This window comes from Podarcis raffonei, chromosome Z (genome assembly GCF_027172205.1).
Source record: "Podarcis raffonei isolate rPodRaf1 chromosome Z, rPodRaf1.pri, whole genome shotgun sequence".
Taxonomy (NCBI): domain Eukaryota; kingdom Metazoa; phylum Chordata; class Lepidosauria; order Squamata; family Lacertidae; genus Podarcis; species Podarcis raffonei.
In genome coordinates, this window is record NC_070621.1 from 50,436,448 (window position 1) to 50,456,758 (window position 20,311).

The window sequence follows — 20,311 nt, forward strand, 5'->3', positions numbered from 1 at the left end:
AGATATTTAAAAATATATATCACTCTGCTATGTGACGCTGGAGTGAGATATAGGTGGGGATTCCCATTTAATTTAAGCTGATTATACTCAAAGGCAACAATAGCAACTATTCATGCAGAAGCCAAATAAGCATTGGGAAAGCTGGGAATTCAAGGCACAGAGCAGGAAGACAGTCAGGAAGAGACAGGAGGAGGAGGAGGAGGAGGAGGAGAGCAATGCCATGGCAGCACAAGTCAAAGAAAAGTAAGAAAGCCATGAAAAGCATGGACAATATTCTCCTATATCCTGACTGTTTGGGACTATTTACCGGTAGTTTGTATCGCTATAGTTTGCATTATATGCTGAAACTTTCGACTGCAGTTGCTAGAAGAGATGGGGAGGAGGACCCAGATAAGCTATCTCATTTCTTAACGTTGCTGTATAAGTTGAACTGCTTGGATGTTGTACAGGGGTGGGTGGGCAAGTAGTAAAGGTGATTTTTCTCATTTCCTTTATAAACTTCTTACCCATGGACACTTAATTAGGATCCACACTGAGTCTCTCACGAGAGGCTCCATGGAGGTCTCTGTCTTGGTTACAGTCATATTTTGTTGCTACAGAGTTTTTTTGGAGGCAGAGGGGAGGTAGAGAACAGAACAGAGACCAAACAATTTTTGCTTATGCCACCACAAAAATCAGTTTTTGAAACCAAGGCTAAACAGTTTTTGCACGTGCGGCAACCAAAATATTTTTTATGGAAACAAGTGTTTAATATAAAAAGCATTCGTCCAAAATGTTTGTGTTGTTAAAATGTGCATGTCCTGGCCATCCCAATAAAAAGGAGAATGGTATGGAAACCCATTTTAAAAAGCAATGAGAGTCAGCCACTGATAAGCATATCCAAAGGGACCTGGCAGTCAGCTGCAGGTTTAGCGCAAGCTGCTCTGTCAAGCCTCCTCTGGAAGGGAGTGGGGCTGGGGGGGGGGCGCTGTGAGAAGAGCGGAAGGGAAGGAGGGGTGAGGGTATAGAGGGGGCTGAGATGTAAAGGGCAGGGGATGGGAGGGCTTGGTCAGGTCTGAGAGAAGGGCAGCTGGCAAAGGGGTTGGCAGGTAGAGGGGCTGGGGAGGGGGGCGGGCAGTGTGTTTGTTTTTATTCTTGCAGTAGACTCTGCAGTCAACACATTTTGAGCATGCTGCCCCCCTTGCTAAACCACAATGACAGCAAACTACTTTGCAAATGGGACTCTTTACATCCTGTGTAGATCCACAGGATCACTCCTGATCAGCAAATGCAAAATTGCACTGGGGGGGGTGTATCTTTAGGCCTCGGGACAGTGCTGCTGCTGCTCTGCCTGTGAGTATTGGGGAGGACCGCTCCTCCTTGAAGCCCGTTTTCCACCTTGGGCCTGGGAGTGGGCCCCATACTCACCACCGCAGCCTATAAGGCTCCAAGGAGGCCTCGGGTGTGTGGGGTGGGATGGGTGTTTAGTCAGGTGTAGGAATTTGTTTAATTTTGGTGAGTTTGTAACTTTTACTGGTTTTGGTTTTTATTTTATTTTGTTTTATTTTGTTAGTTTGTTTTTTGTATAGGTTTTAATTTGATTTTAAGGGGAGGGGTCAGGGCTGCCTGGGAGTGGGTCCCAGTCAACAAAATAGTCGGGGCATGTTCCACAGGGGGGATGCACTGGGACAATCAGTGATCACAGGTAGGAGGAGGAGTTACGCTAAGACCAGACCATGTCATTACTTTTTTTTTTTATAAAATTTTTATTGGTTTTTCAACATAAAATATAAGACAGTACAAACAACAAACACTAACAAACAAACATATAAACATGTATAATTTCATAAATTTTTTCATATACCCAATTTCAGCGACTTCCCCATGCCTCCCTTTTCTGCATCCCTGTTTTAAACTTTTTTCAGCAACCCCTGGTCTGAATTACTTATAAATTCCTTTCTATAACCCTTATCTTCCACTTTTCCAATCATATCGCTGCAAATCTGCTGTTCTTTACCCATGACATTTTAACACTCAATAATTTTACAAGAATTTTTAAGATAAAGTTTAAATTTCTTCCAATCTTCCTCCACCGTCTCTTTCCCTTGGTCATGGATTCTGCTCGTCATCTCTGCTAGTCCCATATATTCAATCACCTTCGTCTGCCACTCTTCCAACGTGGGTAGTTCTTGTGTCTTCCAATACTTTGCTAGTAAAACTCTTGCTGCTGTTGTAGCATACATAAAAAACGTCCTATCTTTCTTTGACACCAATTGGCCTACTATGCCCAGGAGAAAAGCCTCTGGTTTTTTATGAAAGGTACACTTAAGCACCTTCTTAATTTCATTATATATCGTTTCCCAGAAGGCCTTAATCCTTGGGCACGTCCACCAAAGGTGATAGAAAGTACCTTCAGTTTCTTTACATTTCCAGCATTTGTTATTGGGCAAATGATAGATTTTTGCAAGCTTGACTGGGGTCATGTACCACCTATAAATCATTTTCATAATATTCTCTCTTAAGGCATTACATGCCGTAAATTTTATACCAGTGGTCCATAACTGTTCCCAGTCAGCAAACATAATGTCATGACCAATGTCCTGAGCCCATTTAATCATAGCTGATTTGACCGTTTCATCCTGTGTATTCCATTTCAGCAGCAAATTGTACATTCTACAGACCATGTCATTACTGAGGAGGCAGGTTTAGTCGTTGTTTGAGGACTATCCCTGCCTCCAGGTCTGGTCTTGTCCGGACAGATACTGGAATCAGCGAGGGATAACCACACGACCTGAAGGTGCTGCTGTGCAATGCCAGGTCAATGATCCATAAGACCACTGCCATCCATGACTTAATCATGGATGGAGGACTTGACCTGGCCTGTGTAACAGAGACTTGGTTGGATGATGCAGATGGGCCTGTCCTTGCTGTTGCTTGTCCACCAAGTTTCTCTTATGCACAGCAACCCAGGTCATTTGGGCGGGGAGGGGGGGTTGCAGTGATTTTTAGGAAGTAATTAGTCTGCACCAGGCGTCCTATTGGGAAGACCCACTTCTCTGAGTGCATGTTCTGGAAGCTGGGCAATAGGTGCAGTACAGGATTCCTTTTGGTGTACTGACCTCCCCGCTGCACCAAGGATTCCCTGCCTGAGCTGCTTCAGGTTGTGGCAGATGTTCTCCTGGAGACACCTAGTTTGGTTGTCCTAGGGGATTTTAACATCCATGCCGACACGACCTTACAAGGGGTCACTTGGGACTTCGTGGAAAGCATGGCCTCCATGGGGCTGTCCCTGAATAAGTCTGGCCCAACTTATAGCCGCGGACATGCCTTAGACCTGGTGTTCACCTCTATGGATGTTGGTGATCTGACACTAACTAAAAGCAAAATGAAAGAAGTGGCATGGTCAGATCACTTCCTGGTGCAACTGGACTTTCCACAACCCTTCCCCTCTGCAGGGAGGTGGGACTGATTTGGATGGTCCACCTCCGCTACTTAATGGATCCAAATGGTTTCCAGAGAGTGGTAGGGGATGTTTTATCCCATGTTGATGGCCTTTCAGCTGATTCTCTGGTGGCCCGCTGGAATGTGCAGTTAAACAGGACTATTGACTCTCTGGCTCCGAAGCGCCCTCTCTGATTGCATGGAGCCCGACAGCCCCATGGTTTTCCATGGATCTGAGGGCAATGAAACAATCACTGAGACGGCTAGAGCGCCGCCGGCAGATTACTCATTCTGAATCTGACTGGACACGGGTTAGAGCTCAATGTTGAGCCTACCAAGTGGTGATAGTGACGGCAAAGAGGACTTTCTTCACCGCCTCTATTGCATCTGCAGAAAACAACAGCAGGAGACTCTTTCAGGTGGTTCGCCCCTGCTCCATCGGGGCCCAGTACAGGTCACATGATCTCCTGCAATGATTTTGCAAAGTTTTTTGCAGATAAAGTCACTCAGATTCAGGAAAAGGTAGACTCCACCATGGGAGCAGGGCCGGGGTGGGAGAGTGCTAGAGTCCTGTCTAGTCAAGTTCCAATCTCTTACCTCCGAGGATGTGGACAGGCTGCTTGGATGAGTGAAACAAACCACCTGTCTCCTTGATCCTTGCCCATTCTGGGTTATAAAAGGTAGCCAAGAAGGGCTGGGAGACGGGCTTCGCAGGGTGGTGAATGCTTCTCTCTGTGAGAGAGTCTTCCCAGACCCGCTGAAAGAGGCGGTTATCAAACCGCTTCTTAAAAAACCATCTTTAGTTGCGGCCAATATGGCCAACTATCGCCCAGTCTCAAATCTTCCATTCTTGGGCAAGGTGACTAAGCGAGTGGTTGCTGAATAACTCCAAGCACGCCTGGAAGAAGCGGACCATTTGAATCCTTTCCAGTCAGGATTCAGGCCTCATCATGGGACTGAAATTGCCTTGGTCGCACTAGTCGATGATCTCTGGTGAGCTAGGGACAAAGGTGAGAGCTGTTTCCTCGTTCTGCTGGATCTCTAAGCAGTGTTTGACACCATCGACCATAACATCCTTCTGGACCGTCTAGAGGGGCTGGGAGCTGGGGGCACTGTTATATAGTGGTTCTGTTCTTTCCTCCTGGGCCATGTTCAGAAAGTGGTGGTGGGGGATGAGTGTTCAGACCCCTTGTGGGGTGCCTCAGCGTTCTGTCCTCCACCCCATGTTTTTCAACATCTACATGCAGCCGCTGGCAGAGATCATCAGGGGGTTTGGGCTGGGTGTCCATCAATATGCGGATGATACCCAACTCTACTTCTCTTTCAAATGAGAACCAGTGAAGGTGGTGAAGGTCCTGTATGACTGTCCGGAGGCAGTTGGAGGATGGATGGCGGCTAACAGATTGACGTTAAATCCTGACAAGACAGAAGTACTGTTTTTGAGGGACAGGAGGTGGGCAGGTGTGGAGGACTCCCTGGTCCTGAATGTGGTAACTGTGCCCCTGAAGGACCAGGTGTGCAGCCTGGGAGTCATTTTGGACTCGCAGCTGTCCAAGGAGGTGCAGGTCAATTCTGTGTCCAGAGCAGCTCCATCTGGTACGCAGGCTGAGACCCTCCCTGCCCGCAGACTGCCTCACCAGAGTGATGCATGCTCTGGTTATCTCTTGTTTGGACTACTGCAATGCGCTCTATGTGGGGCTACATTTGAAGGGGACTCGGAAACTACAACTAATCCAGAATGCGGCAGCTAGACTGGTGACTGGGAGCAGCCGCTGAGACCACATAACACCGGTCTTTAAAGACCTACATTGGCTCCCAGTACATTTCCGAGCACAATTCAAAGTGTTGGTGCTGACCTTTAAAACCCTTCAGGCAGCCCTGTTTAGGGAAGCTTTTAATGTTTGATGCATTACTGTATGTTAATATTTTGTTGGAAGCTGCCCAGAGTGGCTGAGAAAGCCCAGCCAGATGGGTGGGATATAAATAATAGGGTAAATAATAAATTATTATTATTATTATTATTATTATTAATTCAATGCCGACAAAGCCTTCATCTGCAGAGAATTTGGACCATATGACCTTTACATGTGTAGAATGGACCTCTTCTCATTAGATGTTCATGAACAGTACATGAAATGTTCTGCAGATTACATATGGAAAAATTGCCATCTGCAAAAGGTTATTTTATTTCCTTCTCTCCAGAAAAAAAAAAAACATTTCTGAATTCCTTTCAAATCTTATTGCTGACAGGAAAGTATGTCTATGATGTTCCTGGGGAACCGTAGTCATAAAATCTCTCCCTGAAGTGAGCACAGGAGATCAAAGTTCCTCAGAGGCACCATCTGCCACGCCTGTATGCTTAGTTTCTGAAGATGCAGTGGCACCTGCAAACATTATACTTTCTTGAGGAGACTGTTGTCATAACTTTCTTGAGACTGTTGTCATATAACTTTTGTCATAGGAGGGTGCAGCAGCAGAATCCTGATGACACAAGTCACAGCCACGAACAGCTACACAAAGAGCGCTAGGTTACATTGTGAGCTTCTGGTGCTCTTTGAGGACCCTTATTGGCCTGGACAATAGCCTTCCTCCATGCCCCCACCCTTTGGGTCCCCCAATGGCCACAGAGTTCAAAGGTCAGGGAGAGTGCAACCTTTTGTTGCTTTCCCTTAAGTATCCTATATAAAAAGGCAAGCTTGAAAGGACACCAAAGGTGGGTAAGAAACAGATACCATTTTGCTCTGCAAAAGTTTGCAAGGAGAAGGACTTTAAAAGCAGTTACAAGCCATTAAATAGTCAGTCTATATTTGCCACAAATGCAAATTTTGGCAGAAGAGTCAGTAAATGTTTGGTGCCTTCTTTTGCTGAGAAAACTAAAGCATTTAATATAAAACAAGTTTGAACTGCATTGAACAGTATGCTTTTCTCTTAAAAAACCAACACTATGTTAACTACACAGGAGAAAAACTTATAGAAGTGCAGGTGTGCAGCTTAAAACTGCCGTCAGGTTTTTGCTCATTTCAGATGTAACAATGGCAGGCAGCTAGCAGCGGGACTGCAGGGGATGCAGAGTAAACAGGATCATTTACACGTTCTGGCCTCCAAATGACCAACTAACAAAAAATCAACAGAGTGTGCCCCTCCCAACACACCGAAAAGGGACAAAAATAAGGGGCAGTGATGATGGGGTCAGGAAAGAGTAAAACGGGGACAAGTCCTGTTTGCGTTTGAGACACATTCATAGCCCTAACCCTGACTTTATGCAAAGCCTCGTTCACAACATACATTTAAAGCTTTCCACTTTCAAAAGCTGTTCAGGGGTCAGCAAACTTTTTCAGCAGGGGGCCGGTCTACCGTCCCTCAGACCTTGTGAGGGGCCAGACTATATGGGGGGGGGGGATGAACGAATTCCTATGTCCCACAAATAACCCAGAGATGCACTTTAAATAAAAGCACACGTTCTCCTCAAGTAAAAACACACTGATTCCCAGACTGTCCGCAGGCTGGATTGAGAAGGCGATTGGGCCGCATCCGGGGCCCCTGGGCCTCAGTTTGCCTAGCCATGGTTTAAAGAGTCCTGAGAGCTTAAATTTGTTAAGGGTGCTAAGAGTTGTAGAGAGACACCATCCCCACCCCCAGCTTCCTGGAAATAGAGATTGACAGTTGGACGAGACCACTCTGAGAATTGCCATTCTGTGAGGGAAATGGGCCTCCTAACAATTCCTGGCACCCTGAAGAGACTACAGTTCCCAGGATCCTTTGGGGGAAACCCTGACTGTCAAAAGTGGTACCATAGTGCTTTAAAACCATCCCTCTGGACCAGACTTTGCAAAGCCCCAGGGGGAGGAGGAGGCTGCTTTGCAAAGGCAGGCAAGCAGGCAGCAGGGCTTCTCTTCAGAGCAGGGGGTGCTCACTCCCTGAGAGATTGGGAGGCCCTTCCTCTCTCAGCACAGCCTCAGCGCTGTTGCTATGGGAGCCCTAGCAACCATTTGCAGCCTCTGGGGCAACGGTGAGAATGGAAGCCAGCTCCAGGGGCAGCAGGTGAGTCCTTTGAGGTGGGTGGGGGCAGGATGGCGTTAGGGCATCTCTTTAAGTTTACACCTTTTATTTGCCATAGCATCATGTGAACCGGGATCCTACCATTCTTCTCATTTCATCTTTTTACTACTCCTTAGCAGCTGCAGCATTTTGGCTTGACACAATATCATCCCCTTCAGGACTCTCACCAGCGTTGTTAGCATATATATATATATATATATATATATGAAAAGATGTTATGTCGCAGCCCAGCTGCGGCCATGATGGTGCTATGACATCCATGTACTTACTTGTAAAAGGATTGATATAATGTATCAGCGTGGTGGACAGAGATAAAGCATCAATTTTTTTAAAGAAAAGAAAAGTGCAAGACAATCATTAAAATGGCTGGCCAATCAAAAATGGCTTCAGGTAGCTGCATAGGCTTGTAAGCTTTAGAAAATGTGTGTGTGTGTGTGTGTGTGTGTGTGTGTGTGTGTTTATCACATGCCTCCTCCATTCACAGAAAAAGCTGGATGGGTGCAGCATTTTTAACAGTAACAGGAGCATGCGGGAAAGAGGAGCTCAATCATCGCCCCTGCCACTGTTTTTAAAAGCGCTACAGAAGAATATATGATAAGCATAAATGTCTGTAATGAACATTAACTTACTAGGTTGCCAAATACACAAGTTGGCCCTAGTGCTTCTGCTTCTTAGCATTGCCGACTTACTAAAATGATGTTTAACGGTACAAGATACATTTTAATTATGACACCACCCCTTAATCTCTCCTCAGTCAGGTGTAACAACCAGTCCTACTGGTTCTGAGAACCCTAATCCCTTCTCTAGTATTAAAGCTAGGGCCAAGCTAGAGAAGACATGGACCTGCACAGTGAGATCTCTTGTAGAAAGCTGTGGGGTGAGGGAGAATGAATCAGGACTGTGACACTGGGGAACAAGGCTAACCATCCGGCCCCCACCCCTCTATATTCGTGATGAACACCCCAATCCCCAAAGAGCCGCTTCCCCCATGCACCTGAAAGTTTCCCCAGACTGGGGAGGAGTGCGAGGTGACACTCCCCAAAGTGTTGCAGCCCTGAACCAAATCACCCTGTCCTGGGACACCATCTGGGGGGTGGGGGACCAGGGTCCACCAATATTTTCAAGGAGGGGGTCACCCTCCCCAAATTCTACAGTGATCCTCAAAAAGATGCGCCAGGGTGAAGCATCTTCATCCCAACACATCCCTTTCACAAAGGTAAGGTGGTGGGTGGGAGCCCAATTTGGCCTGGCCAGGTTGGGAGGAGGGGGTGGCGCACATGTGATGTCATTCATGCATGATGGCCCCTTCCATGTCCGGGGCAACTCAGCACGTCTGCCCCCATCTCTACTGCATATGCTAAAAAAAATTTTTTTTAAGGGATCAGAGGTCTGACTTTGGCTCTCTGTCATCTCATCTAATTTGGCCCTCAAGACGCATGCACACAGCATGAATGAGGAAGACGTGTGAATGATAGCTCCATCAGGCAGTGTGTGACTCTGTGTTCGTTCATTGGCTTGTAGTGGGAGAAATGCCCAGGGCCAGAGCTTGCAGCTGGCCATGCAAAGCGCTGGCTGAGGGCCTCACTGCCTCTGAAGGGTCCCTCACCAGCTCAAACCACTTAATGTGCTCATTGTTGGGCCCCAGACAGCCATTTCAGCAGTGTCTCTCTGTGTGTGCTCCCATCTGCCTACTACAGTGGTACCTCGGGTTACAGACGCTTCAGGTTACAAACTCCGCTAACCAGGAAGTGGTTGCTCCAGGTTAAGAACTTTGCCCCAGGGTAAGAACGGAAATCGTACGCCAGCAGTGCAGCAGCAGCAGGAGGCCCCATTACCAAAAGCATGCCTCAGGTTAAGAACCGTTTTAGGTTAAGAACGGACCTGTGGAACGAATTAAGTTTTTAACCCAAGGTACCACTGTATTATTGTGGCAACGTGCTGAGTGAAGCCATTTTGAGAGTTAAAATGTTAAGCAAGGAAGCCATTTTGTTGATCTAGGGCAGGCCCTCATATCCACCCACGACCCAGAGGCACCCAGAGACAGGCTGATAAGGATTACCAAGTAAGGACAAGGAAGGCTCATGACCAACTCCTCATGCCCTGTCTCTAGACTGAACCTAATGTATCTGTCCGGAACATACTCTCCAAGCACTAGGGGCCTGGAGATGAGGGCAGTCAAGTGGGGTTTCTGCCACTGTCGTGATGGCAGCAGCTAAAGAAAATAAGGGTGGCCGGATTGGAGCAGGGTATCGGTGGCCCCATGCCAAGGGTTCTTCTAAAAGGGTTTTTTTTTGCAGGGCCTCCCATGTTGTTTTTCAGGCAGGACTTTTGTGCCTTTAAAAGACGCACCTTCAAAAGTTGCTCTCCAGTTCTAGAAAAAGCTCCACCTGTTGAATGTGCAACTGTCAAAATTCTTCTAGGAACAGAGAGGGAGGAAGAGAAGGAGCTGTCTTAATTTTTCTGCCTTTGTTTTATCTTGTGGCTTAGAAGAGGGGGAGGGGAGCCACAGAAAATACTTTACACATAAATTTTTAGAGGTCTTTAGCAGAAAATAGGAACAACAAGGAAATAAAACAAAAATTTAAATTTAGCCACTGAAGAATCAGTCTGTGTCACTGGGAAGATTCACAAAACTCACAAGGTGAAGAATTGACAGATACACAGAGAAACAGAAGAGAAACTATTGCATATGGATTTTCAGTTAAAGGACCTGGTGAGAACTTCTTGCTCTCCCCTAACCAACAGAACAAGGGAATAGTTAGTCCTGGGAAACCTCCTCTTCTGGAGCTGGAATTATGCACAACACACACACACACACACACACACACAGAGAGAGAGAGAGAGAGAGAGAGAGAGAGAGAGAGAGAGAGAGAGAGAGGGATGCCCTGCATTTTAACCTCTTGAACCTGGCAAGCCAGGTGGTGCTTGAAAATCATAACCTATAGGCATCCCATACTATATGACTCAAGGCATCATATTAATTCAAATTGCTTCTCCCCCCCACAGCCCCTTCCAGCTATATTTACTGCTAGAAAGAAATAAATAGTTGTTCCTTAGACCAAGGCTGCCTGGAACATACAACTGAAATATTCCTGGCTTCCCGCAACATCTAAAGTTCAAATTTTGAGCTCCTTAATAATAGGAAAAGCACAGCTAAGCAGACAATTTTGTGAGTAAATGGCAAAGTGGCTTAATCTACAACTCTTTCCATTCCAGAGTGGAGAACGAGGGGAGCACGGGGTGGGGGGGTGGGGGGGTGGAGGAGGAGTTATTGTGTGCTTAATGAACATGGAGTTCTTGTCTTGCATACATAAGCCATCTCTGCCCAGTTGGGAAGCCAGTGATCAAAAGAGGATCAGGAATGGAATATGATTATTTCTGTAAGTCAGGCTGGACTACTGGCAGCATTGTGGTAAAACTCTGAATACACTGACTTCTACTATAAATTTTGTCTCTTTGTCTGTCCATTTGTCAGTCTGTCTGTTTTCTATGGATTTGGCTGCCTCTCGAGATATCGTTGCCAAACTCAGCACGAGAGTTCCTAAGGTGGGGGAGATGGTAGGGTGCTGGGTGTCATATAGATTATGATGCCAGACCGAAATGTGACGGTGCCCATTGTTTCGGCATAGGTGCAGCTGCCAAACATAGCATAAGGGTTCCTGGGGTGGGGGCTGGTGCTCTTTGCCTAGATACCAGGTGTCATTTTGAACTGACATGGTGGACCAAAACATGACTCTGGGGTGGCTTAGCCCAAGGCCTTGCCTGCCAATGAGAAGGACCAAGTTGGTTGGTACTGGGGAATGTGCATAGCTGTGTGGGCATTTATAACCATCTTCTCCAGACCACCTAGTTCAGTATTCCACTCACTATACCACGCAAAACATATTTTTTAAAGAATTAATTGACCCCAAAGCCTCCAATCAGTTACCGATTTAATTTTATTGCTTTTCTCTTTTATTCAGTGCAGAGGCAGCCTTTGCGGTGGAGAGCTCAAACCAACTTTGGCTGGAGAGGCTGTTTCCTCCTCATTTCAGCAAGGAAGATTTCTTCAGTGGGTCCCATCAGCCAGAACCTCTGATTTGTGAAAAGTTTGCTTTGGAGAGGGCAAGAAGGACTGAGCAAATCTACAACAAAACGGCTAAGGCCAGTTTTCATGAGGATCAACAGTTCCAAAGGAAAGGATCTCCCTCCAAACTCCTTGGGAGCGAGCAGGAGTTGAACTTATGGGGAAGAAAGAGAGAAAATTCAAAGGAGTTTAAAGATGGGGATTCCACCCGCAGGGGATCTGCTAATTTAGATGTTGAATCAGAAGAAAGGATAGCTGAAACAGGAGGTCATTGTACCTGGAATACAAAGGAACTGGCAGTTTTAAGACAAGAGGTGTGCAAGGAACACTTGGAAAATATCTCTTTAAAGCTTCAGGTGTCCCTTCTCAAGGCGGAGCTGGTGGAACTTGAAGCCAAATACAAAACATTAGTGGCAGAATCTGAAGAAGCGACGCAATAGCTGAGCGACTTGGTGTAAAACTGTCTGGCTGGAGCAGATTCAAAGGCAAAGGTTCGAAAGAGATTCCAAGATTGAAGTGTTTAAACAAGGCCTACTTGAGAAATCAGACAGCACCAGAAGTTTAAAGGAGGAACTGAAACAAACAAAAGAAGAAGTCACGCATTTAAAGTTACAGAAGAAGGATTTACAAGAAGAGTTAAAGGAATTCAGAGAGCGGCAAGATTTTCAAAACAAGTTACTCACAGAAAACATGAAGCTCTGTCATGATATGGAAATGAGAAAAATACAAAAAGAGCTTGAAATATACTCAGAGTCGCAAAGTGATTTCATGCTCTTTATTCAGCTCATAGTGGTGAGGAGGAATGAATGAAAGTCCCCTTTAAGTATCTGCTTTATATACATTATTTACACAATGGGCTGCCCATGATTGGCTAATTCCAGAATTCTACTGTAAGCCAATCAGGTTGTGGATTCACTTCTATCTGGAGCATGATTGGGTGGTTCCTGCCAACCAATCATACTGCTGCATTGTTCTAGGACCAATCAGACTGCTGCATTCTGAATCCTATTGTTCTAGGACCAATCAGACTGCTGCAGTTTGGATCCTATTGTTCTAGGACCAATCAGACTGCTAAAGTTTGGTTCCTATTCAACTCAGTACATAACACCCCTCCCCTCTAAGTTCCAGTCCTGCCCGGGAGGTCGCATTCATAGTCCTCAAGGTACGCCGGCGGCCTACGTGTGCATTGCGGCCTGGGGTGTTCCCTGGTCTGGGGTTCAGGTTCTGGATCATGTTCCAAGGATGCTGGCTGTGATGGGGCTGTTTGGTCTGGTGCAACCGGTTCGCTCAGTCATGGTTCTGGTTCCGGTGTCCTTTCAGCCTCGCGGGTCCTCTCTGTATTTACTGATTCTGCCTCTCCTGCTGGCCCCTCCTGCTCTATGGGCCTCACTGCCCCACTGTTCCCTTGGGACTCCTCTGACCTGTCCTCCTCCTGGTTTTCTCCCGGGAATCGTTGCCGTATCTGGTCGCAGTGGCGGCGCCAGCATTGCCCCCCATCCGTTAGCACCTCGTACGACATGGGGCCAGTGACCCTGGTGACTGTGGCGGGTACCCATGCTGGGCCTGCCCCAAAATTCTTTGCGTACACTGTGTCCTGGGCCTCGAAGGTCCGGGGTTTCCTGCCTTCCCCACCACTACCTCGTCCTGAGCTCTATTGGGGTGAAGGCGGTCCTATCTGATTGCAAGGCGCCGACCCATTAGTAGTTCAGCGGGGCTCCGGCCAGTCGTTGAGCTGGGGGTGCTGTGCTGTGCTAGAAGGAATGTGGCGACGAAGGGTGTTCTTGGTGGTCCGCACCATGCGTTCTGCTTGGCCATTGGTGGCAGGGTGGAATGGCGCCGAACGGATGTGGCGGATGGCGTTCTGCACTGTGAAGGTTTAGAATTCTCCTGATGTAAATGTAGTCCCATTGTCTGAGACAAGAGTATCAGGGAGCCCGTGGGTTGCAAACAGCCTGCGTAGTACCCGGATGGCTGCAGACGTAGAAGTAGACGGTACCAGCGCGACTTCCAGCCATTTGGTGTAGGAGTCCACCACTATGAAGAATGTTTTCCCCTAAAAGGGGCTAGCGTGCACATGCAGGCGTGACCATGGTGCTCGGGCGGACTCCCAGGACTGGACTGGGGCCCTTGGGGGATCTGGGCGGGATTCTTGGCAGGCCTGGCAGTGTTTGACCCAGGCCTCTATCTCTCCGTCGATCCCCGGCCACCATACATAACTCCTGGCAAGGGCCTTCATTCTTACTACCCCTGGGTGTGTCTCATGTAGGGCTGTGAGGACCCTTTTGCGGAGGGGCTGGGGAACAACGACTCTGCTTCCCCATAACAGGTACCCCTTATGGGCCAACAGTTCATGTTTGCGGGTTGTGTAGCCGGCGAATTCTGGCCCGGGGCTGCTACTGGGCCATCCCCTCCACACCCAGTCCAGGACCCGGGAGATGACCCTATCTTTCTTGGAATGGTGCGCAACTTCTTGTGCCTGAATGGGGCGGTCGGGAAGCAGCTCCAGGCTCATAACCTCTTGTGCAGGTGCTGGGTCGGGGCCTGTTTCCGGTAGTGGTAGCCTGCTGAGGGCGTCCACATGGCCCATTGCCTTCCCAGGACGGTGAATCAGTGCATACTGGTAGCTGGCAAGGAAAATTGACCACCTGAGGACGCCAGGAGACAGCACTTGGGGGGTCTGCTTTTCGGGGGCAAACAAGCCAAGCAACGGCTTGTGGTCAGTCACCACGGTGAAGGGCCGCCCGTACAATAAATCTTGGAATTTTTTTACTCCCTTCACGATTGCCAGACCCTCCTTGTCGATTTGCGAGTAGTTCCGCTCGGCTGCAGTGAGTGTCTGGGTACCTCTCTTCCATCCGGGAGTTGGTGTCCCAGGACAGCGCCAATGTCATAGGGCGAGGCGTCGCATGCTAGCACCACCGGCAGCCTCTCATCGAAGTGTGCCAAGACCGAGTTTGAGACAAGCAAGTCCTTGACTGCCTGGGATGCGGCCTCCTGGCGCTGGCCCCACACCCAAGGGGCCCGCTTGTCCAGGAGTCTGCGTAGGGGCTCCGCTAACGCCGCCTTATGGGAAAAGAAGGCATGGTAAAAGTTCAATAGTCCCAAGAAGGCCTGAAGTTCAGTCTTGTTCTTGGGCGCTGGGGCATCACAAATGGCCCGTACCTTGTCCCCAGTCGGGTGGACCCCTTCTGCGTCCACCATAAATCCCAGAAAGTCCACCTGAGGCACTCCTAGTAGACATTTTTCCCGCTTCACCTTGAGACCCGCCGTCTGGAAACGCTGCAGAACGGTGCGGAGGCGGTCCTCAAACTCCTCTGGTGTGGGCCCGGCAATCAACACATCATCGAAGAAGGGGGTGACGCCAGGAATCCCTTTCAGGAGAGAGTCCATTAGATTCTGGAATATGCCTGGTGCCACACTGACACCGAATTGCAGCCGCTTTACCCCGAACGCTCCTCTGTGCGTCACAATCGTCTGTGCCTCTGCTGTGACCTCATCTACTGGCAGCTGTTGATATGCTTGGGCCAAGTCCAGCTTGCCAAAAATTTTCGACCCAGCCAGGGTGGCAAGGACATGGCTGGGTATGCATGAGCCGTGAGGGCCTTGTTTATGGAACATTTGTAGTCTGCACAGATGCGGACCGAACCATTAGGCTTGACGGGTGTGACGATTGGGGTTTCCCAGGGGGCATTAGGCACTGGCTCCAGCACTCCTTGCTCCACAAGCCAGTCTAATTCCTCGTCTATACGGGGTTTCAGGGCGAACGGGACCCGGCGGGCCTTGAGCCTGACCGGTCGTACTGCGGGGTCAAGCTGTAGAGCAATGGGGGGGCCCGTATACTGTCCCAATTTCCCATCGAAAACCCCCGGAAATTCCTTACATATGGTGTCCACGTCCACTTGTAAGCTAGTGTGGTTCACCCCAGTGACGGCTAGCCCCAGTGGCCCAAACCATGCCAATCCCAGTAAGCTAATGTAGGGGCCCTTGACCACAAGCAAGTCCAGTTGCCGCGTCTGCCCTCGGTATTGCACCCTGAAGGTCCCCACCCCCATTGTGGGGACCTTACGTTTCTGGAAGTCCCGGAGGGTGAATGGGGCCGGCCTGAGTTTGGGACCCCCAGTAGGACACAGTTTTCTTAAGGTCCTTGCCAAGATTATGGATAGAGTTGAACCCGTGTCAAGCTCCATGCGGCATGGGCCCCCCTCTATCTGTACCTCTACATAATTTTTCTCTATGTTGGGGTGGGGCAACTGGTATACCTGGAAGTCCGTGAGCTCCGTCGAGTTGCCTTGGTGCGTTGGGCCCCGGGACCTGGGGCTCTTGGATTGGTCATCTGATGCCTGTCGTCGGGTGGGCCGAGCCCGACACACCGGGCGATGTGTCCCGATTTTCTGCACTGCCTGCACTCTGCATTGCGGAAACGGCAGGTCCTGCTCTCGTGACTTTCTCCGCAGCTTGCACAGTTCCCTCCTTCTTGTCGAGGCAGCTGTGGTATGTGGGCTGCTTGAGTGCGCTGCTGTACTCGGTGCACCTCCTCTCTGTCAGATCCTGAGTCGTCGGTGAGATCTTCGTGGTGGACCCTTAGTTGGGACGGCAGGCTCGGCCGTGCCTCTTGCGTCGACCTCTCGGCAGCTTCCGTTGCCACGGCCTCCTCCAGAGCGACCTGGAACGTTAGGTTCTTCTTAGCGTAGAGGCGTCATTGCAGCTTCTCATCCTTCAGGCCACCGACGAGGCGGTCACGAAGCATGTTCTCCAGCTCTGAGAAGTTGCAGAACCGGAATGGCATACAAAAGATGAAGAAGTAAAATCAGTTATGATAAAATGGGCCAGGGATATTGGACATAATATACAATTTGATGATTGGATAAAACTTTGGAAGGATGGTATTAAATTTACTGCATGCACTGCATTAAAGGAAAATGTTATGAAAATGATATACAGATGGTACATTACACCAGTAAAATTAGCAAAAATGTACAAAACATGTAAGAAATGTTGGAAATGTAAAGAAAAGGACGGTACATTTTTTCATATGTGGTGGGAATGTAAGAAGGTGAAAAGCTTCTGGGAGATGATATATAATGAGTTGAAAAAAATGTTGAAATATACATTTGTTAAAAAACCAGAGGCTTTTCTTTTAGGAATAATAGGGAATGAAATAAATAGAAAGGACTACAAAATTTTCCAGTATGCAGTGACAGCGGCAAGAATACTATTGGCCCAGAATTGGAAACAAGAACAAATACCAACGTTGGAGGAATGGAGAACAAAGCTGATGGACTATGCAGAACTTGATAAACTGACAGGGAAGATTAGATATCAGCGAGATCAAAGTTTCATTGAGGACTGGAAAAAATTAACAGATTATTGGGAAAGTATAAGTGATAACGAAATAACGTTAGTGGCATTAAAAGAAGCTCTGTAACAGATTAAGAAATATTGCAAAAAAGTAGAATATAAGATGGGGGTAAGCATAAAGGTAATATGAAATTGGGAAATGTGTACTAAAAAATTAGAATTCGAATGATTATCAGAGAAGCTGAAGGAAGTCAAAAAATTGGCAATGTATTACAATTTGTTAATGTGAAATGATTGTATGGAAAAATTAATAAAATATATTTTTTTAAAAAAAAAAAAAAAAAGAGAAGTTGCAGAACCGGGCGGCTTGGCGGAGGGAGGTCACAAACCCAGTTATGGTTTCCCTAGGGGCTTGCCGCTTTGCGTAGAAGGCATTTCGACGAACCACCACTGAGGGCTGTGGCGAAAAGTGCCCCTTCAGCTGTTCCATTATTGTTTTGTATGGAACAGTAGCGACGTCTTCAGGCGCAAGGAGAGCCCGGGCGATTTCAAACGTCTCCTCTCCGCAGACGCTGAAGAATATCGCCCTCTTCTTGGCGTCTTCTTCATCGGTGACCCCTTTGGCTTCTAGGAGGAAGGTGAAACGGGAGGCGTACGCTTCCCAGTCTCCAGATGCTGGGTTGAATGGCGAGAAGCTGTTGTCGGTTGCCATTCTGAGTTCCTTGTGTCCCGGAGCTGAAGCCTGGATACACGGTGCGAGGCAGCGGTGCGGCAGGTGGCGGTGCTGCGGTGCTGTGTGTGGCAGTCAGCTCAGCGGGATCCCAGTGAAATATATTCAGAGTCGCAAAGTGATTTCATGCTCTTTATTCAGCTCATAGTGGTGAGGAGGAATGAATGAAAGTCCCCTCAAAGTATCTGCTTTATATACATTATGTACACAATGGGCTGCCCATGATTGGCTAATTCCGGAATTCTACTGTAAGCCAATCAGGCTGTGGATTCACTTCTATCTGGAGCATGATTGGGTGGTTCCTGCCAACCAATCATACTGCTGCATTGTTCTAGGACCAATCAGACTGCTGCATTCTGAATCCTATTCAACTCAGTACATAACAGAGCTGGAGGATGCTAAAGGAGAGCTGGATGCAGAGAAAGCCTTGAATACAAAGAGTGCTAAAGATCTAGAGATGCTGAAAATACACTTTTCAGGCCAGCCATCACATGATTTACTTCAGAATTTGAGAATTTGTTTTATTTAATGCAAATCCAAATTAAAAGATTTATTTTAGTTAACTAATCTATTATGCTCCACCTTTCCTCCCCTGAGTTCTCCCCATTTCTCCCTTTTATCCTCATAACAACCCTGTTAGGTAGTTCAGGCTGAGAGAGCATGGCTGACCCAAGGTCACCCAGTGAGCTTTCTGGCTGAGCAGAGGTTTCCATTTGGGTCTCCCCACTCCTAGTCCAACACTCTTAACCACTATGCAAACTGTTTGCAAATCCCAAGTTTAATGCCATGGACAGTCTCTCCTCTTTTCCTCTAGCCTGGGGAAATTTTTTTTAAAGGCAGTCATCTGTGATGATAAAATAGTGTATCTTTCATTTAGTAGAGTTTTGGTTTGGGGGAGATTCTGGTTTGATTCCATCTTGAGAGCCCCTGTAAGTCTTAAAGGCACAGACCTCTGTTACGTCCCCCTGTTTGCAATACTAGGCTATGGTTTTCAACAAGAGAACAACTTTGCCAATGAACCCTCATTCTTATTGAGGAAATCATGTATGAGATGCTGAGTTCAAATGCACCATTTTATATCTCTCATTGTCTATTATTGTGTGAATTAACAAAGGATGGATAAACTTGATTGTAACATGCTGGAATTTGCCTGTAAATTAAAGTTGCGGTAGTGGAGAAATTGCCCCAGATTAAACAGCTGCTAAATGATAATAAGAGTGGTGCTGTGGTCTAAACCACAGAGCCTAGGACTTGCCAATCATAAGGTTGGTGGTTCGAGCTCCCGTTGCTCGGTCCCAGCTCCTGCCCACCTAGCAGTTCGAAAGCATGCCAAAGTGCAAGTAAATAAATAGGTACTGCTCCGGTGGGAAGGTAAGCGGCGTTTCCGTGCACTGTTCTGCTTCGCCAGTAGCGGCTTAGTCATGCTGGCCACATGACCCGGAAGCTGGACGCCGGCTCCCTCGGCCAGTAAAGCGAGATGAGCGATGTCGCTTTACTAGAGTCGTTTACGACTGGACCTAATGGTCAGGGGTACCTTTACCTAAATGATAATAAAGCAGGCCACCATTATTTCTGTAACCTGATTTCAGGCCAATCTTTTTTCTTTTTGCAGTTTTTAGGGTGTGTTGCTGGAGTGTGTTTGGCAGCAGCACATGCAATTTTAATCCTTACCCAGTAGGGGGCAGTCCTTGCCCAGCTGTTTTTGGTTTTCATAATGTGCTTTTAGCCTCTGGTGCAGACAAATGAAAGGAGAGCCTGTGGATACGCAGGTTTTAGACTTACCGGTACACAGAAGTAAGTGGTAGGTAAAATAACTGAATCCTGTACAACTAATTCCAGTGAGCAAGTTTATTATGGCAAAATATTTTGTAGACTTCATCATCTACGTGGAGTGTTACCCTTGGATGCGGGACTTGTGGGTCTGTAATTGTTGCTGGACTGCAACTCCCATCATCCTTGATTACTTGGGCCAAGTTGGCTGGGACTGATAGGAGCTGGAGTCCAACGACCCTTGGAGAGTCAGATACCGGTAAATAGTGGGATGACATAGCAACCAAAGGCAAAGTGTGCAGTTGTCTGTGACAATTCACTTATAGCTCAGATATATGCAAAGTAGGCTTAGGGAACATTTGCACTAGCAGCAGTAATGATAAACCGTGATGATAAATCAACAACAGTAGAGCAGGAATACATTTGATCTGTTTTCTGTCTAAGGGAGCAGCTAAGACAATGCATTATCATGTCATGTGTATGCTGCCCTTCTTCTAGAGATTTCAAGGTGGCAAGCTTGGGTTATCCCAATTTATCTTCCCAACTGCCCTGTAAGGAACACTGGAAAGGAGTGACAGTCACAAGTCACTGAGGAAGTTTCATACACGAGTGAGGAATGTGCACCCAGACCTTTTAATCCAAATCTTCACCCACTATTATCTCGTGCAATAGAGTATTTTCACCCTCTCTTGTCTTTTCTTGTTGTTTAGCACCCAGAAACTTCATCATATTCAAGGGAGGGGAAAACAGGCTTAATTGCTGGCTACATTGTCTGTGGTCAGCTTGGTTCTAATGGGAAATTGCGGGGCAGGGTGTGAGGATGTCCTTGCTTTATACAAAGACTTCTGGAGGGTGCTGGATATTCCAGCTCTCCTGTTAAGACTTGGATACAGAGCAAAACAAAAGAAAACAACAAAACACAAAAAAGGAACAATCACCTTCCCAAACTACTGTCAAATGTGTATTGT

The 20,311-nt window shown here is 47.4% G+C and overlaps 1 protein-coding gene across 1 annotated transcript; it reads left to right on the forward strand.

Annotated features, from left to right (window-relative positions):
* Nucleotides 1-7,109: 7,109 nt before the first annotated feature.
* On the forward strand, nt 7,110-11,989 carry LOC128406715 (coiled-coil domain-containing protein 160 homolog). The gene is made up of 2 exons (XM_053374324.1): nt 7,110-7,461; nt 11,442-11,989. The coding sequence occupies exons 1-2, from the start codon at nt 7,436-7,438 to the stop codon at nt 11,983-11,985; spliced, it is 570 nt and encodes a 189-aa protein (XP_053230299.1). The 5' UTR covers nt 7,110-7,435; the 3' UTR covers nt 11,986-11,989.
* The last annotated feature ends 8,322 nt before the right edge of the window (nt 11,990-20,311 follow it).

Bases quoted from the DNA above. Each gene is read 5' to 3' on its own strand.
- LOC128406715 (XM_053374324.1), top strand. From the start codon at position 7,436: ATGGAAGCCAGCTCCAGGGGCAGCAG. The intron at 7,462-11,441 runs GTGAGTCCTTTG...TCTTTTATTCAG, and splicing joins GCCAGCTCCAGGGGCAGCAG to TGCAGAGGCAGCCTTTGCGG.